The sequence below is a fragment of the Natator depressus genome, chromosome 25 (genome assembly GCF_965152275.1).
Source record: "Natator depressus isolate rNatDep1 chromosome 25, rNatDep2.hap1, whole genome shotgun sequence".
Taxonomy (NCBI): Eukaryota; Metazoa; Chordata; order Testudines; family Cheloniidae; genus Natator; species Natator depressus.
In genome coordinates, this window is record NC_134258.1 from 9,212,072 (window position 1) to 9,239,739 (window position 27,668).

The 27,668-nt window shown below is 49.6% G+C and overlaps 1 protein-coding gene across 13 annotated transcripts in view; it reads right to left on the bottom strand.

The window, feature by feature from the left end:
• Positions 1-27,668, bottom strand: part of PTPRS (protein tyrosine phosphatase receptor type S) — a 248,807-nt gene that overhangs the window by 2,090 nt on the left and 219,049 nt on the right. For 7 of the 13 annotated variants that reach the window (XM_074939359.1, XM_074939357.1, XM_074939358.1 and 4 more), the window contains 13 exons: positions 24,552-24,664; positions 21,694-21,741; positions 17,408-17,505; positions 14,474-14,597; positions 10,637-10,812; positions 9,901-10,020; positions 9,617-9,771; positions 5,422-5,707; positions 4,195-4,373; positions 2,983-3,109; positions 2,735-2,860; positions 1,028-1,182; positions 74-209 (listed from right to left, as the gene is read on the bottom strand). In XM_074939359.1, the coding sequence (XP_074795460.1) occupies positions 74-209; positions 1,028-1,182; positions 2,735-2,860; positions 2,983-3,109; positions 4,195-4,373; positions 5,422-5,707; positions 9,617-9,771; positions 9,901-10,020; positions 10,637-10,812; positions 14,474-14,597; positions 17,408-17,505; positions 21,694-21,741; positions 24,552-24,664 (1,843 nt within the window). The remainder of the gene's footprint in view (positions 1-73; positions 210-1,027; positions 1,183-2,734; positions 2,861-2,982; positions 3,110-4,194; positions 4,374-5,421; positions 5,708-9,616; positions 9,772-9,900; positions 10,021-10,636; positions 10,813-14,473; positions 14,598-17,407; positions 17,506-21,693; positions 21,742-24,551; positions 24,665-27,668) is intronic. The other 6 variants (XM_074939363.1, XM_074939366.1, XM_074939362.1 and 3 more) reach the window with 1 other exon arrangement.

The following is a 27,668-nucleotide window of genomic DNA, read 5'->3' on the forward strand; positions in this document are numbered from 1 at the left end:
TCAGTGTTTTCCTGCTCTCTATTCCATTCACAAACACCCACACGTGCTAGTTAATCGCTACAATGTTCTTTACCTCTGTCTGCACCATCGCTGGTCGTTGTGTTCGCAGCATCTTAACTGTCTGGAAAATATCTACAACACCCTCATAACGCATTCTCTCCAGGACGATACTCAGTGTGATGAACACCCCAGTTCTGCCCACTCCGGCGCTACAGAACAAACGACACTGTGTTATACGCCTGTGTGTAGTTTAGTAAGGAAGCAGCAGGTAGTGTAGCAGTTGTAAAGGCTGAAGGCTTTGTTTATGTTCTGATCTTTCTTAAAGCAATAAATTGGCATCCATGTCCAACGAACATAACTAAATCAGAGGCAGAAGTCCCCTGCCTATCAATCCTTGTTTGTCCAGTGTCAGATTTCCCGCCCAGTGTCCTCTCCCAGCAATGGAAATACTAAAACCACCAAAGTCACTGATCCACAAATGTCAAAAGCTCCAGCCGTAGATCAGTATTCAATTTGGAAATATTTTCTAATGGCAATAAAAATAAACTTGAAAAAACATCCTCCATGATTCGGAAGCAACATTAGATCCTTGTGAACTTCATTCATTAAATCAGATGATGAGGTAATGCCCTCTATTATCTGCTTCAGCCAGTCAGGGTGCAAGAATAGGTCTTGCTCCAGTGTAGCATCTGGCTTAGCAAATGGTGGTGTAGTTTTTTTTTATTCGGATTTGTTGGGGGAGCAAAAGGAGGCCCTCCACTCAACGTGACGGCATTTCTCTGTTTGTACGTAACGCAATAACGTTAATTCTGTTTTGTCTAGGAGAAGGAGGAGAGAGTGACCCACAAGGACCTAGTGGAGGGGAATGGAGGAATACACAGCCCCCCAGGTGTGTCCAAGGAGCTGGGCTTACAGAAATGACAAAATACTAGGTCACATACTCTGTTAGGGAATTTGTGCTGAGGCACAGATGGCCACGCTTTTCTACTCCCTGTTGAAGGATGTTTTTACATGCTCATTTGCCTACCTGCAGTGGACAGAAATTGGCCCATCCTGACCGAACTGTTCCTTTGTCTTATGCACCTGTCCAATGAAATCGATAAAACCCTCTCCTGATTTTGGCACACCTTGTTCGGGCCAGTCAGTGAACTGGAACTGACGAACGGTTCGGGACTGACCATCCTGGGGAAGAGCAACAGAAAAAACAAAAGTTGCAGTTAAAACTCATGGTATATTCATGCCTTAATAATACTAATGCCAAATCTCCCAGCTGCCCCGTTAGTGAAGGAGGGGAATGGAACACTGAAGCACACTGCACAGGGGTCAGACATCGCCAAAGCTGACATGTTTTGTGGGAAGGGATCCCTTTTTGTCAAGTGTTGACAAAGGAGCGAAGTGGACTTTGTTTAGACTTTTATATTAAAGAGCTCAAAACGATCTGATCAAACAATTTTTCTAAATAAATAAATGTGGGTTTAGTGGGGAATGTCAAAATGTGCGGCTTTGTACCAGTTCAGGATGAAAGGAAATTTCAGAAGTTTCCTGGAATGGAAATTCTGAGTTTCGACCAGCTCTGGAAAGCAGAGCAGGAAAGACACTACCTTACGACTGCAGTAGAGTCTGCTGCCCGGGAAAGACGGAGGCTCAGTTCCTGTATGTGCCAGGAGCTAAAAGGGCACATACTAGTGTGAAGCTAGTTCCAAGCCCTGCCTTGCACAAACCCAGGAGCCTCCAGCAGCACAACCCCATCTGTTCAAACCTAGGACAGGTCCCCCATTCATTTCGAGACCCGGCTCAAAATTTCTCTCCCTTCTTTTAAAATCCCATCCCAACACTTGTGCACCTCCTTTCCTGGCTGCTTCTTCCCCTCTCTGTCCCTTCATGCAGCCTCACCAGTCCTTTCTGCAACAGCATTCGTGTACCACCCTCTGCCCTCAGCAGCTCCCCAGCTCTCTTAACCAAAAGCCTCTCATCTTAATGGCTCTCCTGGTGGATGCTAAGGGTGTTGCTGCTGTAAAAGCCTGTTGGCATTCAGTGTGTTGAAAGACACGACAGAGAGCACAGCTTTCGCTACCAGCGAGGTCACCCAACCACCTCATTCACTTGTGATTAATGAAACCAAATGGAAGGTGCTTCATCCCTAGTACTGCAGTCCCCATCCATGCGCCTGTCCAGAGGAGTCTAGTTTCTGATCATTCCCCACAGTGCCTCAGAGAGACCAAAGATAGCAACATGTGCTTTGCGCATTTTGTCAAAACACCTCCCTGGCCTCAGCAGCTTATATACAAATCTGTCGAAGCATCCAAACGGGCACTGCTGAAGTTGTTGCTCCAAAGTCTCCCTAGAATTTAATAATCTTCAGAAAAGAATTCAAAGAAATGACCCAGTGTGAGCTAACATGTTGGTGGAGTCAGGGGTTTAGGAGAAGCTTTGCGAACAGCTGTATAATAGACCAATGCTGAGCCCCAGAAGACAGGAGCTAGAGAAAGACAGCCGATTTCAACAGCTTCTGAAAACCTCTCTGTTCATTTAACAGTTCTGACCTCACAGCAGGGGAATGGAACCCCAATGGCCTGTTTTCCAATCTCCATTTCTGCCAGATAGGAAATCTGGAGCTGGGACTGTTCTCTGGATAGTCTCTGTGTGTGGACTCCAAGCGATAACTGTATGGTCAAGGCATGAACATAGAATTCACACTTCCAAGCCCAGAAAAGAGAGAAGACTGAGCACTCACCCTGGCATCAGTAACCTTGAATTCTCGAAGGATATACTGAGGCATGTTGTATTCAGCCATGGGATCCACCACAAAGTACTGGTACCGTGCTGATCGCTCAGCAGGCCAATACTGGTGGCACTTTTCCTGCCGAAGGGAGAAAAGACACCAGGTTAGGACAACACAGTTAACCCCTTACGCTGCTGTAGGGTTTTGAACCGTGTTGCCCTCCCAGCCCTCAACCACCCTTTCGATGGGTCCATGCTTACCCGACCCATCTCTCGCAGCTTGGTCAACATCACCACGATGGTGGAGTTGTTCTCCCAGAGCATGCGCCAGAAATCCTCGGTGGTCTCTGCCAGCGGCCCTTGAGTGGCAATATAGGCTTTCTGTTGTCTGAAAGAAAGCACAAACCCCACACACAAGGTGACGAGTTATTAGCCCAGGGTCTGGGGTGATGGCCTTAGCAACTGGGGTGACAGCTTGAGAACTGACACAAGGGTCCGGATATTTGGAAGGCCTTATAAACTAGATGGGAATGCAGCTCCTTGGAGATGCCCAGGCTTGGGATAGGGGTCTGTGACTCAAAGACCTTGGGCTGGGATTTCCCTAATGACTGTGACTATGGGCTAAATCCTGACTAGTCATGCAAGAGGAGGTTGCAGCATGACACTTGCCACCCTCCCATGCACGTGTACAGGACCCAGAGGGCAGTCTGCTGCTTGGGCTATCCGAGCAAAACCGGGGAGGGCCAGCGGCCACATGCGGCAGCACATTGCCGGCTCTGTGCGCCCAGAGGCATGAAGGAGGGAGAGCCCTCGCTGCATCCGGTGCCGCTCAGGGCCCTCCCTCCTCCGCATTCAGCCTCTGGCAGGCCTGCATAGGCAGAAGGTCTCAGAGCATTGCTGCGTGGGTCCTACTACAGCTTTGCTCGCTGGCTCCAAAACAGCAAAACACTGATTGTTTCCCAACATCCCAACAGCTAAAGAAAGGCTGAGACAGGAATGATCTGGTCCATAAACATTCCCCATAGTGAAATCCATCCAGCCAAGATACTCTGAGTCTAACACGGCAGCTGGATGATGATGTTTTTTTAAAAAATGAGAGAGAATGTTCTGACCATTAACAGCTGAAGTTATACTCAGGGGAAAAGGTAATCCAACCCCGTATTTCAAGCTGCGAACTGATCACAAACATAGTGTCAGGAAGGAATCTGCCCTGTAAAATGTTCAGCATTGCACAAGAGGCAGAGGGTGGGTGGATGGGATTCAAGTCCCTTTGAAGCATCAGGTGTGGATTAGAACAGACCAACGACGGATCAATGTTCTGACCCAGGCTGGCAAATCAATCCATTCAGCCTTCCTTCCCCTTTTCTGTCACTACCTCTTAAAACTGTACTTCTCTGAGCACCTTGCAAAAAAGGGAAATCAGCTTGAATTACTCTCTGTTAAAACAGCAGGCTGCAACGTGTTGCCGTTTACCTGTATCCATCGATAAAACTGGCATTGATATAGTCTGACCCCTCCACTCCCCTGATGGGCTGAAGACAGACGCGGGTGGTCTCGTATGGCATGATGTTGACAAGGCGATTCTTGAATTTGTTGCACGGGAGGTTGGCGCTTATGAACCTGGAAGTGTGGGCTTTGGAGTTGGCAAGTCGCTGAAGGAAAAAACACACACACGTGTTCTAACAGGTGTTATTTCAGCTCCCGGAAAAGGGTGAGAATTGCTCAGATGCCCGGGACAAACTGGCTTATTTAGGTGGGCAGGACAAAAGTTTCCATTGGCCTGGGTCTGATCTTAGACAAATGGTTCAGCAGCATCTTCACGCCAACCCACTGAGGCAGCCCTGAGGCAGGTGAATTTCTTTCCCCCTCCAAGTTCCCCTGTGTGGTTCTGGCTTTCATTTATTTACTGGGGGGGGGTGCAACTCCAGAAGCCAAGTGCCGGAGATGTCAGGGCCTTCGCCATTGCAAAGCCTTGTTGTGATTTGTTGACTGCGTTTCACATTGGAAATACAGTATTAAAATCAAATGTGAGCCGGGGAGGAAATTCAACCTGGATTTCAGAGAGCTGGACTAAAATCTTGCCCCAGCAGCTGGTCTTTCCCCTGGGAGCCACTGCAGCAGCCCCGGAGTCAGAAATGTAATTACTTCTTTAATGTAGAAACACAAAAACATTCCTCCCCCCCCCCGAAAGGGCCAGTCATCTGTCATCCTTGGAGTCTAAGCTGCAGAAAGCTCCTGTCAGAAGCACAGACCTTCCCTTCCCGCCCTGCCTTTACTCTCCAATGGGAGAAGGTTATTACGATTAAGTTCCTTTAGGTGCCAGGGTTTTTGGTGTAAGTGCCCATTATCGTCCTGCTTAAAAGAGCAACTTCAGGTACACGTCAGGCTGCTGTCTGGGCTCTGCCCTCCCTGGAACCCCCATGTTAGAGCGGTGTTCTAATGCTTGGTGATAGCCTATGCTGCAGATCGCCTCAGGGAAGTGACTACAACATGGTTCTCAAAAACATCCCCATCACACTGAACGTGGCAGAACCCTGCTGATCAGCACGATGCGAACACTGATCCCAGTGCTGACGGGGCCCATGGCATTGCCCGGCTGTCTCCTGCACGGCCCAGTTCAGATGGAAGCCCAACAGCACCTTTCCTGTCTCCATTCTCCCCCGCCCGCTGCATGCCTAGACCTCAGTGTTCTGCCATTACCTTGAACTCCAGCTCCATGCCTGTCACGTGCTCGCCCACCTCTATCTGCGCCAGTTTCTGAATGTAAGTGTAGAGATTCCTGGCTGGGACCTCTGTGTTACCGCAAGCGACGGCCTCCAGCAAGGCATCGTGTATAAAGCTGTACTGGTCTTCTGTCTGGACCATGTAGTTCCGCTGTGACCTCATGAGGGTGACGTGCCCATAAATGTCCACGGTCTTCTCGTGCTTTATCCTCTCCAGCATGGCATCAATCACGATGAAACAGCCTGTCCGTCCAACTCCCGCGCTGGAAGGAGAGGTGGGAAAGTAAGCAACATAATCCAAACCCCAGTGCCGCCTTTCTCTTGAGAAATTTACCTTGGTGGCCGTTCCTTAGTGGGAGTGGGCGATCGTGAGCAGATGTAGACAATGAATGACAATGGGGAGGAATGTGAAGAGCATGGAAGAGAAGTAGGAAGCAATAGAGACCTTGTAAATATAGATACAGACAAAGAATATAGGGTGGATGAATTACTGGCAGACTAGAACATAGATCAGCAGGGCTAGATATTTCATGCATTCTGTTGTGTTAAGGGAACTTGCTGAATGACTGGCCACACAACTCCCATTCATGTCAATGGGAGTTGGGTGATATTTTAAAAGCTAGTTAGAGGATTTAGCCAGATGTGGAGAATTTAGTGTTTTTTAGTTTCAGGGTTCTGTCCTATCACCCATTGCCACAGCAGCTGAGCATGCAGCATCCAACAATTTGGGGGTGTAACGATGATGGGGGAAAAAAGTAAAAGGTGTCACTGGTTTCCAGAAAAAGGATTGGCACTTATCCGCTAAGTTTAATTGCAACTCTGGTACATTAACTGATCCGGTATTGAGAGGAAATGATTTGTTGCCATCTAGGAGAATGGAATTCTGAGCCATAAGCAGTACGGCTTTATGAATAAAAAGTAATCAAGTTTGCCTGGCCTGATTTGTTGACAGTTACAAAATGAATGGATGAATAGAAGCACTGGAAATGTAATATCCTGATTTTAGTAAAGCATGAGACAAAGACGCACAAAACCGTACTCAGAATTGTTTCAGATTGGCTTGGAGGCAAACATTCCCATGGCTAAAAGGACTGCAAACACCAGGTAATGGTAAATCACAATGTATCGAGTTGCAGAGAGGTGCCTAGTGGGGTGCTCCAGAAACTGGTGTGAAGTTAGATTTTCTTTAGGGCTAGTCTACACTGGCAACGCTAAAGCACTGCCAAGGCAGCCCTTTAACGTGGCTTGTGTGGTCGCGGCAGAGCGCTGGGGGAGAGCGCTCCCAGTGCTCTAAAAAACCCACCTCCACGAGAGGCGCGGCTCCCAGCGCTGGGAGGGCACTGTCTACGCTGGCGCTTTACAGCGCTGCAACTTGCTGCGCTCATGGGGGTGTTTTTTCACACCCCTCGAGCAAGAAAGTTGCAGCGCTGTAAATTGCCACTGAAGACAAGCTCTTAGTGTCATCTTCATTAATGATCAGAGGGGCAGGGCAAACAGCATTGTCAATAAATTCACAGATGAGGCTGATTCAGAAGGCGTTGCAAACACCAGTGAGGACAAATACACAAAGGACCTACCTGTGGATAGGTTAGAACTGTGGGCAGAAAAGTACCCAAATGAGGCTCAACTTGGCAAAAACACAAGTTAATAGACCTAGTAGGAAATAATCTCAGCCCCAGCTTCAACCCTGGGAGATACTGGAAAGCAGTAATGCCAAGAGTGACCTAGGGGTGACAGTGGATGGCAAACTTGACACCAATTTCCAGTTGTGGCATGGCAGCATGAAACCCCAGTAAGATATTGGGCTACATCCACCTAGATGTCCCATCAATGAGCAACTGGGGAACAGTAACTCCTGCAAGAACACACCTGTAACGTTACGTTTAATTCTAGGCCTCACAATAGCAAAGAATTCAGAGTAAAGCAAGCAAAATGAGAAAGGGGCTGGCAGGAAGGATGGGGGTTTACAGTTGGGTTGTGTGGAAGCTGTGGGCTGTGAAGGGGACCTGATGCTAGTCATAAATATTTGAATGGTAAGAATACGCAGAGGAGAGAATTATTTGACAAAGGGCTAGAGCTAGAAATAACAGCATGAATTAAAAAAAGGATCTAGGTGTAAAATCTCCGGAGAAGCTTCCTGATGTTGAGTCTATCAGACAGTGAAATAGCCTTCCACAGGAGTGGTGGAAGGCCTGTTGCTTCAGTCACTTAAAACTAGACAGGACAAAGCACTAGAAAAACGTCTGGCACGGGCAGGGGAGAGACACTTGATCCAGCCACTTTCCCTCTTTTTTGCGTCACCAGGGTGTTTCAAGGCCAGACCCTCAGCTGCTATAAATCAATGTAGCTCTGCTGAAGTCAATGAAGTGACACCAATTTACAGCGGCTGAAGATGCAGCCTTAATCTTTATGAAGAGATTTGGGATTATCCACTGAAAGGCCCTAGAACAGTACAGAGCGTGACCATGCTTTACAGACGCAACATACAGACTGGTTTTTTGTAGGCACTGGTTCTGAAACATGAAGGAGAAAGGTTAGGAAGAAAGAGAACACAAGAATTAAACCCTATCGAATAGGTGGGGAAATTCCATTAAAACAGAGAGTCTTGAAACCCAGAACGGTGTTTCTTTGAGCTACAGGTGTGTGCTAACAGTCTGTCAATCTATTAGAGAAAGAGGTGGCCACAGCTAAGAACTGAAAAACAGAAAGGTCACTTCACCTCTTTATTGGCCCCAGCAGCAAGTTCAGCGCAATCCAGTCCACAAAAAAAATACACAGTCCCTGCCCCAGAGAGCTCCCACTCTGAAGAGATCTGCTCCGAGCCAGAGCCCAATTTAGTAAGAACTTCAGAAAGTTAGATTCTATGTCACTGGAGGGCACAAGATGAAAAGTCGTGTCTGCCAATGCGTGTGTCATTCCTAGATACTGATCAGCCTCGTTTCTTACACCTCTTCATTTGCAACATCACCATGACGGGAGATCTCCCGTCAGACACAATTATGATCATTCTTGGTAGGGGGTTCCAGGCCTGAACAAAGGGCTGGCATGATCTAAGGGCTTCAAAAGCATGTTTAATCACTCAGATCTTTAGGCAGCTTGGAAACAACTGATGCTGTAATGAATAACATGCATCACCCTTTTACCTCAATGCACAAAAACATTTGGGGAACATCAGACTTGCATGTGAAGGCATTTATGAATCAGCAGGGCCCCGCAGGTCTAAACACTTGCAGCTAGAAATAAAGGGTTTCCTCCTCCTATTCAAAGGCAGTCCCTCTTTTCATAAAAAAACCTCATGGATCTCCATTAATTAGACTGCATAACACCTGAACCAAGCAGGTTGCTGGAGCTTTGGCAAGAAGGGAGCAGTAGATCAGGGATCTGGTCACGGTAAGTCGCCCACTGATGGCCCTTTTTATTCATTTTCCGAGAGGCGCATGATAATTGTCATCTTCGGGGTTAGTGATAAGTTGCCCAGTTACAAAGACTGTCTAAACTGTATCCTCCAGGAGAGGCAGGATTAGAGTCCCCAATTGCCTGTAAAATTCAGATGTTACTTTCCCCAGCACTGAGTGACCTGCAGGCCCCTCCAAATTTCTCCTGAGGGAGGAGGGAGATTTGTCTGAGCTGAGTCTGCAAGTGTTCCTCATTGGATGGTAAACTGAATTAGGGAATGCTACCTGCCCAGGGGGACTTCACTGCTCTGCTCTCAGAAAGCCTACGGCTCTCAAAGCTCTTTCAAGATGCTGTTAGATCTCTCCCTTGGACAACTCTGCCTCTCGCCCTCCACATGGTGATGCTGCTTCCTAAGCCCCATTTCATCTTTCGTCCATCCCCACCGTGACTGAAACGAGCTGCAAGCTCCTCAAAGGCCACACATTACTGGATAGCGCTCTGGCAATGAAGCCTTATCAAAGATGCCAACTAAACCATGCCAACTCCAGCCCCACTCAGTTCAGGAAATGCTGCTCTGAATAGAAACCAAACAGGGAAATCCTCCTCACGCTGCACAGAAGCCTGAGAAGAGACAGCTCCTGCATGCTGGAAGCTGTGATAGGAAGGTGTTTGCATGCCCCACTGAAAAGGGGATTCGCTTGGCAAGGTGTTTCCCCCCTCCAGCAGGGGCTCCATGTAGGGGGAGGCTGTGGTTCTGGTAATAAGCGGGTCAGTACCTGCAGTGCACTACGATCGGGCCAGCATCAGGAGGGTTGCAGGTTTTGACCCTTCTCAGGAAAGCCAGGAATGGGGTGGGGTATTCAGGGACTCCATGGTCGGGCCATGCTGTGAACTGGAATTGGCGCACCTCTCTCTTCTCACTGGAGCCATTCTGCGGAGTGGCAGAGGAATCAAGAGTAACGTGTGAGCTAAGCAATGGCCATTAGACACACATGGCAAGTTACAGAACGTAGGAATGGGACAACAGAGAGAGAGACGTGGCATCAGAGAGAAATGTCACCTTGTGAAGGGAGAATGTCCGAACACAGAACGTGGCCAATTCAATAGTGTCTAGTAAGGTCACTTGGATCATCCCATAGGTCTCCGTGCCCCGGCCTGGCCAGTACTGGTCACACTTGATCTAGAAAATAAAAGTCACCGATGAGTTCGGGAACATAGTCCAAAGAGCACAGTATGCAGCACGGGATGCTCACTACAGCCTTCTTGCCACGGAAATTAAAGATGGGCCCCTGGCAAGGGAGAGAGAAACAGTAAGAAGTATTGCTTGCTGACGCATCAGAATAGGGAGAGACCCCACAGATTCAGTTCTATGTCCTGTGTGCATCAAGTGCGGCTTCCACTCACAGAGCTGGAGCGTTGAGGCACACTGGTGGTCTGATGCCTGATTAATCGGAATGATTCTGAATGGCAGAACACTCGGAAGAATACTACATGAGATAAAAGGACTCTAACCTTGCCACTGGATCTAACATGGGGCCAGGCTCAGAGCACGTTCCCTCTTCCCTTAGAGCAGTGAAAGGATCTAAGACTTCCCAGGTGGACAGTATTTTCACAACGAATCAGTGCTTGCAGGGGGCCAGCAAGGCAGGTAGAAATCTCCTGAAGGAGCAGATGAGGGCTGCAGATCAGAGAGATTGCTGCTCCCCACCTCTCCACATGCGCCTCCCTTGGGGTCTCCCCCTCCACAGCACCTCCCCAGATCATGACTAGCCAGCCATCTCGCTGAAGTTTCTCACCCGAGATTTCTCCTCAAGCTTTGTCATCATCACAACAGTAGCTGAGCGCTGCTCCCACACCATCCGCCAGAAGTCTCCGAAGGTCTCCGGCAGAGGCCCCTGGGTGGCAATGTAGGCGTTCTGCTTTCGGTAGCCATCGATGTAGTTGGCATTAATGTAGTCACTGCCCACAATCCCTGCATTGAAGTGGCAAAGAGCGTCAGCTGATTTCACCTTATCGGGGGGCGGGGGAAGAGCTTTGCAGCAGCTTGAATTCCTTATCGGAGATAGCGGGTGAGTTCCCCAGCTGGGGTAAATCAGCAACCAAGTTACCTCAGCTGAGGATCTGGCCAAGGACATCTCCACTAGACAGCTACTTTTGGAGGTGGCGGGGAGGGGGGATATCAAATACCAAGCCTGGCGTATCTTATTTATACTGCACTAGCACCTAGGAGCTGAAGTCATGGACCAGAGTCATGGTGCTAAGCGCTGCACAAACACAAAACAAAAAGATAGCCCCTGCACTAAGGGCGTACAATCTTCTGGGGCCAAATGTGCATCTGGTTAATGAGACGCACTGCACAGTTCATAGAAGAGTCCCACCCCAGCGGGTTGGATTGACGCCACATACGTGCTTCTACGCCATGGGTTTCTGAAGGAGTGAGTCAGGACTCCCTGGATCATCTGTGGATGAGCCCATCTCCACTGTGACTGGGTGAGGCATGGAAAACAGGGCTGGGGTGTGCAGAGGAAGTAGGTGGCTTGGAAATTACAGACAGTGACTTGCTGTAAAGCATGAGCTGTGATTTTGGGGATGTTTTTTTGTTCACACTGATTTATAGCTGCCTGCCTGAGTCTTTGGTGAAGCGTTTTTAGGTGGGTGGTGAAAAGCAGGATGCACCGCGGGAAGAGAGCCGCACTCTACTTAAAATAGATCATGCCACGTGTCTGTCTTACGGGTCAGAGTTAGAGATCCACTTGTGATTGGCAAAGAGGACTACCGCTGTGTGGAGATTTGTCCCGTAACTCCTTACACACAGCTGCTGGCAGTATCGGCAGGTTTTTGTTATCCTAAGATTTCCCAGGGTAGGGAAATGTTGAACTCAAGTTTGGGGTTGGGGGGTGGGAAATGGGTTTCTCGTCCTCTTTTCCGCTGCTGCCAGCAGGGTTAGCCTGGTTTATGTGCGATGTTAAACCCACTCAGAATTGCCTGCCAGTCTTCAAAGGCAGTGGGTAATTTCAGCTGCCTGGGGAAACAGGCTTTGATTGAATTTCTGGAGGCCTCCCTCCTCCAAAATTTAAAAATTCCAAGTGGAAGAGCAGTGGTGTAGCAGCAGCAGCAGGAGCATCAACAAAGGCTGAGCTTCTGGAATTAATCTCCTCCGCTGCCCCCTTGGGCCAGCTGTGTCATTTGAAATGGTGGCGGGGAGCTGGGGCGATGTTTTGCCGTGTAACAGGCCTTGTTACAGAGAAGTCATTGAACGAAAACTGCCCCTCCTCTTCACTGGGCACAGCTGGCACACTGCAGACTGGACAAAAGCAGAATTTAAAGAACAACTAAAAAAAAAACCAAAAAAACCCCACAAAACACACCCAACCCCAGGCTGCTGGGAGGGAACCTGCCAGCTAGTGCAGAGGAAAGGACTTTGGCTTCAGTAAGTCTCTGTGCAGATCATTCTTCAAGTGGGGTTGCAAATCTGCTCCTGTCTGCCTTGCCCGTTTGTCCTCTGTTCTACCACCACTCCTGGGTTAAGGGCATGAAAACGGCTGGATGATGGGTGCATGAGACAGGAAGAAACGACTGCTGACTGGGAACGGGTGGAACAAAACATGCCTCCTCTCCCAGTGCTTCTGGGTACTGCCCAGCGTGACAGAGCTGCAGGCTGATTTCTAGGCACAGCCTAACCCAGAGCTGTCTGGGTGGAGGGTCGAGTGGAAGAAGGCGAACAACACTCAAGCACAGAGCTTAACGTTCTCCAGCCGCTCACTGGACGGCCTTGCTGGGGATGTGCAGTGTCTGGGTTACTAGGGGAAGCACACGACTGGAAACAGTTACCATCCGGTGGCTCTTCAGTGCCTGTGCAAGATAACTTGGGACCTAGTCCCGTTCGTAGCAGGCACAACCCCACACCACTTCGTTGGCAGAGGTGCCAAGCACCGACGGAGCCATGAAGACAGAACCCCCCGTCTTGCCAGGGTTGCGGCACGTTGGTTGAGCAGGAGAGACGCTTGCCCCACCACTGCCGGTGCTGTATCTGTTCTGGAGATAGACAGAAGCGTCTAGACCCGTGGTACTCAATCCGTGGCCCAAAGGCCGCTGGGCTCGCGGGTGCGGGCTGCCCCATCGCCTGGTGTGGCGGGGTCCGGGGGCCCCGCTGCCTAGCGGGGTCCACTCCTGGCCCCACTCTGTGGAGGGGTCTGTGGGTGGGCTGGGGCGTTGGGCATAGGGGTCTGTAGGGTGATGGGGGGCGGTTCTCAACCTGCAGCCCAGGTAACACCCCGTGGGCTGTATACTGGCCCACAACGATAAACAGGTTGGTCTAGACCATAGGGCTGTCAAGGCAGAACCTTTTAGCAGTTTGAACACTAAACATAACTAGAGACTGCACCTGTGCTGGCATCAGACGCTCCCTGGGCTTTGGGCAGAGTCAGACTGTTCCCTGCTGCAAGCCAGGTGTTGGCTGAAAATATCAGGAATTCTCTCTCTCTCTCTCTTCCAGTGAATACGACAATGTGACTTTTGAAAGCCTAGCTCTACCATTTAAATGGCTCATGCAATATTAATTTCAGACGGAAAACAAGCTGAGACACAGTCATCTTTGTAATGAGAAATGTTAGAAATCCTCCTTGAGCAACAGCCAGGGCTGATCCAAATCGATGCTGGTTTCTTGGCAGATCTCCATTATTACGGTTCCCTCAGAAATGGAAATGCCACTCCCCTGGAATTATTTTGGAAAGGGATTGATTCTAGCCATTCACCTTATCCTTAGAATTTCTCAACTAACCTTTAACACCAGCTGGGGGGGGGGGGAGAGAGAGGGGGTGTCACTAGAATTTGTCCCAGGCCTGCTCTTGGTGCCTAGATGGACAATTCTTGACTGAAGAAGGCCGACCATGAACGGCACATCCCCCGGCAAGACACGAGGGTGAGAGGCTTAGAGCAGAATGTCACATCAATGGCAGCCATCCAAGGAAGCCCCTCTGCAGGGACTCTATTGGAGCACCAGCTTTTCTCTCCACAGAAGCATCTCTCCTCCCGGTTTGCAAGCCGGTGGTTGTGTTGAGAGCCAGGTGCTGCACAGGTTATTGCAAGTCTTCGGACTACCTCAGTCATATGTCCGCTCAGGGACCTGCGTAGGAAAGGGCCTGTAGGGCACGAAGCCAAGTGTTGTTGCTAATTAGCATCTTAGTGGAAAGGGTTTTTGGAGGGAGGCTTCCAGTTTTGCCTTGAATATTCGACAAGGAGCAGACCCAGCACTGCTACTGTCAAAAAGCTACTCCAAGCCTGCCACTGATTCTGAAAGCACCACCACCACCCATCCCTAGGTTTCCTCCAACCGGTATATGGTCTGGATTCTTCCCGTTACTTGGGAGTACATCCAGCTGGGAGCTAAATCAGGCTAACCTTCAAGGAAAGGGAACACAGCTTCTAAATAAATGCTCCTTTGAAACTAAGGATGCAAGGAGTGTGACCAAGATCAGAACGTATTTTCATGACAGGACCCTGCCAGGGACCTGGTGAGAGGAGACAGAGCAGAGAGCAGTATCATGGGACTCTGTGGACCACAGTGCCCTGCGTCCCCCTGAAAAAGCCACAGGCTAGCAGTAACGCCCAGGAGTAGAGATCACCACGGTTACCTTCAATGGGCAGCAGGATGACGCGGGAATGGTCATAGGCGATCACGTTAGCGTAGCGGTTTTTGGGCTTGTTCACTTCAAGGTTTGAGTGCTCCCATGTGAATTGCTGGCCAGGGTCAATGGACTGGAAGAATCAGGAAAGAGAAAAATGTCGTCAGAAAGGAGGAGCCGTGGGGGTCAGCTCTGTGCAACCTGCCACTGCGGGTCAAGTCCGGGCTCTGCAGATCTAGCCAAAGAATGGAATGCTGCTCTCCATCCTTCGCCCCCAGGAACAGTAACTAACCCTCCCCTCACTGCTTTCAGTATCATCATGGTGACACAGCGGGACTGCCCCCCATCTCCTTTTCTGTAACATGCCCCAGGGGCACTTGGGATATTTTCCATTACAATGCAAACGAAACACAAGCACAATGCAATTTGAGGCTGCACATACAGAGGCATCAAGTCAAGGAGCAGGTAGGCAAAAACACTTCCTCTCCATGCCACTGTGGTACAACAGTGCCAAGAATTATTATTCTGGCTTTCTCTTATGGGCACCGTATTACCAAAAAACTGGAAGAAGCTGGGACAAGAGCAACAGATATAACCCGGGGACACACCAAAGGGATGGATTTCTGAGGAATAAACGGAAAAGCAAAATCTATATATTTTACCTAAGAAATTATTAAAAAGAGAGACTTAACTCTACCAGTACCTGATGGGATTGGACAAAGGGTTATAACAAAGCATAATGGAATAAAAGTAAGAGCGGGAAAAATTAAGGTAAATATCAGGGAAACACTTTCTTATCAGTGAGGGGTATTCGACCGTGGGAAGGGAAATGTCATGTTCCAAGAGAAGTGGTGGAAGCAGCATTGTTTGGGATATTTGAAAACTGGACAGTGCATTGAAGAGCAGGGAACGTTTTTGCATGAGCAAAGTAATGGACAAGACGACCTGGGGAGGATTTGACCCTGTAACGGCTGGCATGTGCCCATTTGGCAAGAGAAGAAGTGGTGCCTCTCCCTGGTCAGACAAGGGTTAAGGAATCTGGTCCTAAGACACTGAATCAACAGCAGCTCTTTTCTGGAAGGATAAAGGGGGGAACAGTGGAATGCACTGGAGAGAAAAATCTTCTCCCCGCCTGTCCCAATGATTTATGCCAGGGTTGGTGGTTTTTTAAATCCAGCTGTCCCAGATACGGAAATTAGGTTAATTATGTTTACCTCTAAATCCTCACCCAGAGAATTAAATAAAATTCGGGCTTAATTCCACCATCATTTTGGAGTCTCCGGGGGGTGGCGGGGGGTCTCCAATTGGAGCTTGGTAGTGGCACATTCCCAGAGTACTCCCTGTTCACTTCGCAGCCTGCCTGTGCCCCTCCTAGGGGGGCCGGATTTTGTGGGGACAGGCATATATCATGCATGCGCTGTTTGGACCAGTAGCCTCCAGTTCCCACGAGCATGGGCTCTGGACCCTTGCTGTGCACCCACGGGCAACTGCGAGCTCCCTTTCCCTCCCCTTGGCACCCTAACCTCCCGGGTTTCCATTCTCCTCTGGCATGGCTTAGATCTGGTGCTCTTGGCGTGTATTTTATGAGCCATGCAGCTGAGAGGTGGTGGAAAAGCTGGTACAAAACCGCAAGACACTAACGTCCTCTCACTCTCTTGCTGCAGAGCATTTCTAACTAATGGGTATTTATACTGTTGTAATGTGTCTGTTTGCTCTCGATCCCTCTAATCTTGCCTCGCTTTCATTTCATTAGTACTGTTTGTTTAGCCCTGGCTCCCCAACTAGGGAAGGTTTTGCTGGAACTAAGCCAGGGCACTTGGGAGATTACATTATGCAAATTAGACTTTGAAATCTGTATAGAGCATATTAACGGGCTTCTGGCTTCCACGCACCCCCCAAACTCTGAGATGGGGGTGAAAGACCCCAACAGAGCCAAAGGATCTTCCCCCCACATGCCTCCTACGGCGGGGAGCTGTCTATAGAGCATCACCGATATGAGTCAGAAGAGCTAAGTGATAAAACTCACAACAAGTCACCCCTTCCTTTCTGTTTATGAGCTGGACAGTCTAGAATTTCATCATTTGCCTAGCAACGACCAGCACGTATTATGAACAAATAATTTAATCGTCTGGTCAGTTTACAATTTATGTAACTTCAGTCCCGGAGTAAGCTGGGACAATCGATTGTGACATCTGCACTTGGTGCCAGGATTTAACTCACCAGCCAACACTGCGCGAACCTAGTTTTATGGGCAAACACACACCTCTGAAACTTGCTTTCAGTGACGTTCAAGCTACCAATTGGCTTTGGCTAACACTTGAGTGCATGGCACCGGAGCATTTTTGCAGAGAACAGAAATGGGAGCTTCTTGGATGAGGGTGAATCAAAATGCAAACTGGAGTAGTGAGTGAGGTCTGGAGTTTTATTTATCCTATTCGCTCCGAGGGCCCTGTTAGTGACTGCCCATATTGGGACACAGAGCTATCAGTGATATGAAGGAGAGCAACAGACAGTCCTCTGTGCTATTAGCAATGGATGCCTAGTTCCCCTTGCTTCAGGAGAGCTGGCTGAGGCTCACAGATTTTCCTACAACTCTAGGTCTCAATAGGTATTTGAAAATTCCTCAGGAGGCACTCTTGGGAGCCCCAGTTACAGACCAAGACCAATTGTGCAAGGCGCTGTTCAAACACAGACGAAAATGATGGTTCTCCGCCCCAAAGATCTTACAATCCAAATACTGCGCACGGGTTTGTCTATACTACACCATTTGCTCTCTGCAGCCCAGTCCAGCAAAGCACTTGAGCAGGTCACTGACTTCAACTTGAATGCATATGTGCACAAAATTAAGCTTGTGCCTAATTGCATTGCTGGATTGGGGTCTGGGTGGATTTCCTAGGCCCATGCTTCTGAGGGCCCACCCAGCGTGCCCTTTGTTGCCCGTACCTCATACTCTTGGGATAATTTCAAGTTATCGTTGGCTTTGAGATGCTCCGTGTGTTCTGCCAGCTCGGAGATGGGGATTGGTGGGTGGTTGAGCATACCTAGCAGAAAAGACAGCGGGAGAAAAGAAATCTCATTTAATTAAAAAAAAAAAAAAAAAAAAACACCCACCACCAATTGTCAATGTTGCATATTTTATAAGGGAAAAAATAAAAACAAGAAAAAAATTACAATGTGAGATCTGCAATGAAAGGAGGGAGGTTAGAAGAGAGACGATTCAGGGCTCGAAATTGTGTCCTTGGAAGTAAAAAGGAAAATGAGAGCTTTCCCCTGTGATGGCCCCATTCTCAACATTTACCAAAAGAAAATAAAAAGGGAAAAAACAAATCCAAAGAGCAGATGCTTGTTAGCGATTCCAGGAGTGGACTTGAAACGAGCAAACTCTGCCAAAGGAAACCTACGCAGCAAATGTCACAGCACTCGGCATGGTCGTAAACAAACACCGACTCAAAGACAGGGACGGGGCAGAATTCTTGCCGACCGATGATAATGGGTGGGTGGGGAGGGGAGTGCAGATGGGAGAGAGTTGAGGAGGCTTTTCAAAGTTGTTGTTGTGGCTCTGCATGTGATAATAAACCCCTCTAAAGCTCACTGGGGAGCATATGGGCCTAGGGCTCCATGCAAACACCCCAGGGCTGGGTCAACTGCCCTTAATCCGGAGCCTTCCTGTCCGGCATAAAGGAAATGTTACATCATTCTGGGAACGCCTCTCCTCTCCCCACCAAAACGCCAAGCACGTGTTCAGCGCATCACTGTGAAGAGGCTCATTCCACAGCATGACTGGCCAGTGGCCAACTCTTCCCACTGCTCTTTCCTCTGGGTCCCTTGACCAGCCCTTGAGCGATCCTGCAGGGACAAAGGCCACCACTGTAGGCAGACTCCATGGGCCCATTCTGGTGGTGCCACTCTCTGATCAAAGTGGCACCAGAAGGGGGCGCGTTTCACCTTCCAGGACAAAAGGAGGATGCCCCTTGCCCTCTCCAAACCTGGCACCTCATCGGCCGTTTGCCAGAGCATCCCTAAGCCCCACTGCGCTGAGTTCTGGATGGCATGGGTCTCTGAATGCAAAGGGAGCTCCCTCTGCGTCAACATGGATGTGTCTGGCAAGAGCCATGAAAAGGGATCACACTGCACCCTTTCCTACGACGTTTGGGTCTGAAGGAGGCAGTCACAGTGGACTAATGAGATTGGTGACAGGGCTCTGTCAGGAACTGGACTGAAAATCCTACTAATCTGTGCATCCTGCTTTGAGATTTGTAGCTAGGACGACTGGAGAAGGGACAGCGGAAAAGGTGGTTGTGGGAGTGTGAACTCAGGTTCACGCAGTGGGGCCTCCCACCACCCATCCCTTGCTCTCAAGCGCTCAAATAGAAACCTGCGTGGAGAAGCTTTTCATGCACTGCTCATCTGCATCAAATCACCCTGGCCGAGACACTGCAAAGGTATTGAGGCACCTAACTTCCACTGATTGCAATGGGAATGAGGCCGCTAAACACCTGGGAAGATCTGGGCCTTCGTTCCAGCAGCATCTCCACTCTGCTGCCTGCCAGCCAAGACACGGGCAACCTTTTGAGAAGCCACCGCGTTGCCCCCCGACCCGAATGGAAAGGGGAGTAGGGGAGGTGGGAGCCATGGAGAATTTCGAGCCCCGTTGGTGGCGTGTGTGACAAAGTAAGTAGCGGCGGCAGCAGCATGGTCAGTTACTCTGAAAACTCAGCACAGAGATGGCAAAGCAAGCATGACAATCCTCAGTTTTACAGTGTTTTTTCACTCCCCAGGCCACAGACTGGGCTCACCACAGACAGAAGAGGGCTTGGCCCAAGATCGGCGTCCCGAGTCAGTTGCCTTTGTTCCCAAACTAACTAATCATCCCTTCCGGAATTGGACAGCCAGGCAGAAAATGGAGACACGGAGGATAAGAAAAAATAAAACCAGGAGGCAAAAGGTATATGGAAGGTAAGCTGGACCAGTATGGCCTGTCAGGCCCAACGCAGTCAGGTTAGAACATTTCTCCCGGCTTGTGGAAGGAAGGAGTCACAGCCAGTGGGTTTCTAGCTTGCCTGATTCTCTACACACCTCTTGCTGTCCTCAGACAAGAGAGTCTCCTGCGTTCCGCCCCAGAGACAGCTGTGTTTCAGTGGTGGAAGTGAAGTGTTTCCTTCATCTACATCTAGCTCATAAAGAGCTTTGGGACCCTTTTGGCCAAGGGGCGGCCTCTCCATGTATAGAAGAAATGACGCACTATGCTAACATTATAACAAACATTCAGCACAGAACCCTCGCTTTCTCCTTCTGCCCTCTCTGAGAGTAAGAGGTAGGTGCTGCAGAGGGCCAGAAACTTCCCTTGATCATTAGAGCAAATTGAGCCCTATTCAGAACCACCACTGGCAACATAATAAATTGTTTCCAGATCTGTACACATTACTCCTCCTGCTGACTTCCTCCCACCTAAAGCGGGAGGCAGCGAGGCAGGCAGCCAGCATATGGGCCAGCTGCCACCACCTGAATCTTGACTCTGCTGGGAAGAGCTTCAGATTATTAGCTGAAGTGCAATTAGAAACAGAGTCGTAAATTAAATCCCAAACAATAAATATACAGGTTAAAAAAAACAACAGGAGCAAAAAAAAAAAAAAAAAAAAAAAAAGCAAGAAAACCAAAGGGTCACAGGCTAGTTAGTCCCAGTATGAGGTCCCTGTCCATCCCATCACACAGAGGATGATGGGAAAGGCCCCATCCAAGATCTGCACCACGGAAGTCACATTCTCCTTTAATGGATTTCAGGAGATGTTTCCTTTGTCAGAGTTCCAGCGAAAAGCCTCAGCCTTTATCCAGCCTCAGACATCTCAGGCTCCCTGCATCAGTGTGTCCCTGCCCACCCCCCACATTCATAAACCAACAGCTGGGAGTGCCTGGGAACTGGCTTCTCTCCTGGTCTCCTAGGGCAGACATCCCCATATCAGATCAATTCCGAGGGTTCTTTATACGGAAAATAGGCTGGAATTCTCTGAAATGAGTAAACACTTTCCTGGCCAGGCTGCCAGGCACATCAGGGTTTCCCGTAAGATCCTGAAATGCACTGTGTCGAGGGGAAGAGGAAAGATATAGGTTTGGATTAAGCAAGCAGCTGGTAATGTCATTTCGCAGAGGAGCACAGATGGGTTCATCTGGGACCACCCCTGTACCGAGAGGAAAGGGTCCTTTCAGCTCAGTGCAAACAATGGACTAAATTGTCTAGAGGCCTGTTCCAACTCCATCATCTAGGACTCCAGGCAAAGGCTCTAGAGCTGCATCGGCAGCTCCTGCTGAAGTCAGTGTGTGTTGCAAGCACCTAGCCAAGGGTAAGTAACTGCCTAACATGCCAAAAGGACTTAGGAGCCTGGATCCCAGCTTCTACCTGGTCAAAGTCTTAGAGCAGGTCTCATCTAGCATTTCAATCACTTGAGCCTCTCTAATCTTATCACTCCACTCCTGTGTACCAGCCAACTCCGCAGAAACATCACCCGAACATCTGGTGCGGGCCATAGCTTGTTTATCTTAGCAAACTCCCCTGCAGTTGGATGGTGCTTTTTATGAAACCCAGCGGAGGTGCAGACCATAGACAGAGGACTGAGCTTCCAGGTGAGTGTCAAGCAGCTGCCAGGTATTGGAAATGGCCTTTTCCCTAGTTTGTCATAAAAGGGTGTCGGTGCGGGTCTCTTAAGAGGAGAGCGGAGGAGTATGGTCTTTGGCTACAGTCTTCCCTTTACCCATACAATGGAGCAACAAACACACACGCAGACCAGTGTACATAGAGCTGCTTTCTCCCACGGATCAGAATGATGCACATTTAGCCGAGCTTTTGAGGACTGTTGTAAGTTCAGACTTGAAACACCTTTAACACGGGAGCCTTGAAACCCAGATTTTTCTCCTGAGAGAGAACGAGACAGACAGAGGGACGGACAGCGTCTCTTAAGTCAGCCACTAGGAACTCCGTCCCTATGTTACTGTTGCCATTACTGTCACTTTGACAAGGCCTGAGTTTGGTACTGTAAAACTGGAAGCGCGGTCAGACAAACAAATGGCACAGGAGAGGGATGAGATGGCGAGCGCCACAGGGACACACAGAGAGTTCAGTGAAAAACGGGGAAAAAAAACAAAACAAAAAACAAAAGAAAAAACGACAAAAGAAACAAACCAACAAAAGGGGAAAAAATGTAAACCAACAGGAACAAAAACACACAGGAACTAACTTTCAAAGTCAAACTCAGGGTCACTGAGAGGGCTGCTCAGACCAGAATCTGCAGAAAACAGTAAAAAATAAATAAATAAAAATACACTTTTTTTCTTTTTTTTTTTAAATTTCATGCTAATCAAACGGAAAAAGCAACATAAATTTAAGAGGAAATGAAAAGTTAATTTTTTGTGCTGCTTCGGTAGGGGCAGGGCCACTGAAAAGTGCTTTATTTCCCCCAACCCCATGTGTGTACCCCCCATCCCCCCAGTCCCTCATTTGCTACTGGGGACAGAATGAAGATTCTCTGGATCACAGGGAGCCTTTACAGAGAACAGGGCAGGAGCCGGCCTTTGTGCCAGACTAGATTTTATTTTAGTGGCTGCATGTACCCAGAGAGTCTCCCACCTGCAACCTGAGCCATGGATCTCTCCTCGCCATCAGCACACTGCAGGCTGGCATATTCAAAGGAACACCCACCTCCCATGGAAATTCAGTGGGAGCTGGGTACCTGACTCATTTAGGCTTCTTTGAAAATCCCCGCCTGGATTATCAGGTAAGTATTACGATAAAATCACCACCGCCGAGCTCTCTTTGTGCAATGGTTCCCCAAGGGAAGTTGGAAGCATCACCGGCCTTGAGTGCAGGGAACTAGACTAGATGACCTACTGAGGTCCTTCCAGTCCTACGATTCTATGGCCGGGGCCATTTAAAACTACATTGCACACTTCCCTGAAGGACACACTAGAGACCACTCCTGCACTGGCCAACGGGGAACAGACCTACTGGCCTACAACAGTCCGAGATGGAAAGCGGCTTTCTGATCAAGCCATTCCTCTGCAAGGGCAGGAAAGAGTCTCCCAATAAAGAATACATCAGCTATTACACTGAGACTGACTAGCTTCTTCTGAGCTTGCTGGCTAGGGCTGAGATGGAAATGACTCCCGTCCGGAGAACTTCTCTCACGTGCTGGCCTCTGTTTGCACATGGAGCCTAGCTGTGGATGCGCCAATCGATACCTAGGTGCCAGAATGCCTGGGGGAAGTGGGCACCCTAAGCTCAATGCCCAGATGTGCAAACTCCAGCCCCCTCTCGCTCCAGGTTCATTCTTCCCTGGGGTAGAGGCACTGGTATGAATGGAGTTACTCCAGGGATGAATTCACCCTCCCTGCACAACAGGAGCTGCTCTGTGGAGCGTCCCATTTGCACCCGTCATAAAGCACGTTTCCCCAGTGGGCACTTGGAAACGGTTCCTTTAACGCAACGTGAATTGCTCCAGTTGCAGCTGGAGCTCCTCTGGGAAACTGCTTCTACGAAGGGTGGAAGGTCAGACAGAGCTGCAATAACCCAAGCTCTCCAAGCAACACTGGGCACCATCCCCGCCTCTGGGATTCAGGCTGCAGGAGGACTGCAAGGGCACACTGGACTCCATGCCCCAGCAGAGAGGCAGCAGTAAGGAGCGGTACCAGCCTGGGACCCATTGTGCTCTCAGCTGCACTGCTGTAAATCCAGAGTAACTCTACTGACTCCGTTGCAGTTACTTTGGATTGACACTAGTGGAACAGAGCAGAGTTTGGACCAGAGTTCACGACAACTCTGGCTGCTGCTGAATCTTCCTGTGTGTTCAGTCTCCAGGGGCTGCTTTGAACCCGTTGCCTTTGCTACCTAAGGAGGTTCAGCCCTTACCCAGCCACAAAGCTTGGGCTGCTGGGACTGACCCTGGGGAAGGCGGCTCCCATCTCCTCGCTGTGGGAATCGGAACTGAGCACTGCCCTAGTGCTCAGCAGCAATCCTTGCCCTCTGATTAGCTACCAACTTCCCAGCTCCCCCTCTCCCCTGAGAGAGCTGAGGCAATCCCAAGGACAGAGATGGGCAGGGGGGGAGCTGCAGAAACATTACTAACGAGCACAAAACAGCAAAAACGACAACCAGCCCCAATAGCACAACAAATTCCTTTCCAACTCCTCCTACTGTGGGGACCCCCCAGCCGCGCAGCGGGCCAGCCTGCAGGCACCGTTCTGTGCAGCAGTGCGGGTGTCCCTCTGTGTGGGGAAGTGCCCGTGCTGGATGCATGTTGGTGGAGGCTTGCAGAGTTGCCATGCAGGCAGCTGACCCATGCACGTGTACGGAGGCCCGTAGGTGTAGAAGGGAGGGTGCCTGGTGCCTCTCTGCAAGGTGGGTAAGTGTTTTACTAGCTGGGGAAGGAGACCAGCAGGACCCCCCCCGCCCTCCCCCCCAAGAGGGTGTCTACACTAAGCGAGAAAAGGCTGCCGGGGCATTTGCTTGCATGAACAACTGCTTGTCTTGCTTCTCCTTGTGATGGATTCATGTGTCCGCACGACAGAGCTGTTTCCGAAGAACTATTCTGGTGCATCAGCACACAGTGCCCGGGACAGATGTGCTTGCACTGGTGCATTCTGGGAATCCTGTAGCTCCCCTCCCTGGGGCCCTTGGGTAATTTCCGAATCTTAGGCACCGCATTACAAGATTGAGTCAGGAGGACTGGCTAAGTCGGGGCAGCTCCAATGCTCATGGCTGCCTATCTAACCCAGGCCGCACCAGTCCAGTTGGACCACAGCTACTGTAGTTCCAGCCATTGCAGCCGTCTGGTACAACCCATTCACAATGGCTGGAGTGGCTGTTGTGCGGAGACACAAGATGCTGCCACCTCAGAGGGCTCCAAGCATGGATTTCTTGCAGCACTCTCGCTTAGCATAGACAGAGCTCGAGAGATTTCTCCACTGTGTATTTGGCTAGAGCTGGATTGCAGCAGAGACAGCATTGCAACAGCCTTAATGCAGGCAGGAAGGGACTGGGGAAAGGGCAGTCACTCCACTTCTCTTTCCTAGGGAGAGAGGCTGGTTTGCAGCCAGTTACCTGGAGTCTGGAAGTTGATGCGTCTCATCTCCACCGGGTCCTTGGGGTGGTGAGGAGTGATCTCAGCGTTGTTCAGGAGACATTTGGTCCGCGGCTCGGAGTCTTTCCGTTTGCTTTTAAAAACCAAAGTAGAAAGCCTGTTGGTTTGGGGCCCTTTCTGCGTTTCCAACTGACTCGGGCAGGCCAGCAGCCGAGTACGGACCTGGTATAAGTGGGTGCCACTCTCAGGCGAGGCTGAGCCAAATGCAGCCATGTCCTGAATGACCTACTGGCTCAGAAAATGGGTGCAAGGCACAAAGAATGCGACTTGCACTCCTGTGGCTCTCAGTGGATGTGGCGTTCTCCCAATGACCCTTCAAGCCAATAGCAACGTCCTGGAAGCTACTCCATCATACGTCGAGGGATACGGCCGCAAAGACACCTGACAGGCTTTTGTATATCAGGGGGCTTTACCTTAAACCCCACACGAGTGGCTTTTCTGCTAAAGCCTCTTTCCATCTTCTCGGTTTGCAACTTGCACACACTCAACTTAGGCGATGTCTACATTGGCACTTTCGTCGTTAAAACTTTTGTCGCTCAGGGGTCTGAAAAAACACCCCATCCCCCGAAGGATAAAAGTTTGAAGGATGAAAAGCACTGGTGTGGACAGCACTCCGTCGGCGGGAGCCGCACTCCCGGCGATGAAGCTACCGCCCCTCGCTGGAGGTGATTTTATTTTGTCGCCAGGAGAGCTCTATCTCGGTGATAAAGAGTGGCTACACAGTGCACCTTACAATGGCGCAGCTGCAGCTTAACGTACACTGGAAACTTCATTTACAGCACTGGTCATTTACCGAGCCTTATCTACACACAAACGTACACTGTTTTAATTAAACCGGAGCTAATCCCTGGGTGGACGCTCCAAGGTCTTGTCTACATGAAAGAGTTGCCCTGCTAAAGGTGTGATTTTAAACTGATTTAGTTTTGTTGGTACCAAAGGCTGCATGGACATGCTTAATTTGGTTTAGTTTAGATTGAACAGAAATCGGTTTAAGTCAAACTGAAATAAGACACTCTTAAATCGGAATATGCATGTCTACACAGGCTTTGGCACAGTTTAGATATGTTAGTTTAAAAACCGATAGAAGTTAAACAGGTGCAACATTCTAGTCTAAACAAAGCCTACTTCAGCTTAAGTGCCTTATTTTAGTTTAGCTTAACTTGTTCCTACTCCTGTTTGGACTTGTCTACACATAAACTTGCCTTGATTTAGTTAAACCAGTGCAAATGCCTAAATGGACACGCATACAGGTTTAAAACTATTTACATTGGTTTAGCAAATTTACAGGGGCAAACTAAGACAACAGAAACCAGGGTTCAATTGATTTAAGAGTGTCAACACACAAAGAGCTTTTCTTCGCTTAAAATGCTACAGTGGGCACAGCTGGGCTGCTGCGGTTTCATGGCTGCAGTACTTAAGTGTAGACACTACCTACGCTGACGGGAGAGATTCTCCCGTTGGTGTAGGCAATCCACCTCCCCAAGCGGCGGTAGCCAGGTCGACAGAAGAATTCTTCCACTCACTAGCACTGTCTACACAAGGACTTAGGTCGCTTTAACTTAACTGCGCCACTCCAGAATGTGGATTTTTCACACCTGACTGATGTAGTTAAACCGACCTAATCTGTTAGTGTACCCCAGGCCAAAGTTGCACCAATTTAACTAAAGCAGTTTAAAAATCCCATCTTTAGTTAAACCAGTGCAGCTGTGGGCGTAGACCAAGCCTAACGGACTTAAGATAAACCAAAATAAACCTGGTTTAAACCGAAATAAATGTGTCCACCCAGCCTTTTGCACACCTTTAACTATACTGGTTTCAAGTCACACCGGTGCAACTCTGTGCGTAGACAAGTTCTGGTCTCGGCCAAGGGATTTTAAGCCCCAGGGGCTGGAGTCTACAGGAGCACCTGCAAAGCACAGGCTGTTCTACCCACAGCTCCGAGGCGGAAAGAAATAAGATTCGCTTCTCAGTCTGTTTAGGAACTTTCTCTGCCTCGTTGCCGACTGAGAATCTCATGTATCGTTGTAGCCCAGGTCACTTCATAGCCACCTCCCTTCCCAGTCCCCCCAGTCCCCCATGAAACCCCCAGTCCCCCATGAAACCCCCCAGTCCCCCATGAAACCCCCCCAGTCCCCCATGCCTGCTGCAGCTACAGAGATGCCATTACCTACACAGAGGTGGAGAGCGCTGAATGCATTTTTAGTTGTCTTTTAAAGCCCCTAGTAGCTGGGGGCAGTGTGATAAGCCCAGCCTGCTCTACAAGGAGCATTGCTTGGGAATCACGGCACTGCACTTTCATTCACTGCTGCTTCTGACTGGAGCCAGAATACTCATGGCCAAGCCTGTGAGTTATTTCTAGCGAAAAAATCTCACAGGTTGGAAATGGCTGGAAAGACTCCCAGAGTTCCAGGGAAAGTCAGCACAGAGCCATCGGACAGGGAGAGGAGACATCCCCTGGCCCTGCTTTCGGCTTGGACTGCAACATGAGCAGGTGCGTCTCTGCTCCATTAACCCAACATTTACAGCCACCCTCATCCTCCTCCAAGCAGGATTTGGCTTTGGCTTGAAGAGGGGCCATCCTATCCTGAACAAGCAGCTGGGCTTCCCTTCACCCCCTCTGCCTTTCCGCTGGCACAAATGCGCCTGTGAGATCTTGGTATCCGATGTCCTTTAGGACAGTGGGAGTGCCAAGGCCAGGAGACGAGTCATCATGTGGGCAGAGATCTCTGCCCCAAGGCACAGCCAGTCCGGTGCAGTGGGGATCTACAGAGATGCCAAACCTGGTGCTCTTACCTGTCTGGCTTGCTGTCCAGGGAGCAGTAAGTGGAAGGAAGAAAAGACAAACGGGGTTAGAACGGAGCGTGAACCCCCATGACACACACGGAAAGGCGAAATCCCCAGCTTGGAGCGGCACCAACAGATGGTATTCAGACATTTCAAACCCAGTGGGGATAAAGCAAAGGCGGGTGCCTAAGAACATCCCCAAGGGCATGGGCAGAAATCTCCAGGCAGATGAAAGAGAGAGCATGGCAAAGCCTGACTGGCAGAGCCCATATGCTGGGTGCCCCTGCTACCAG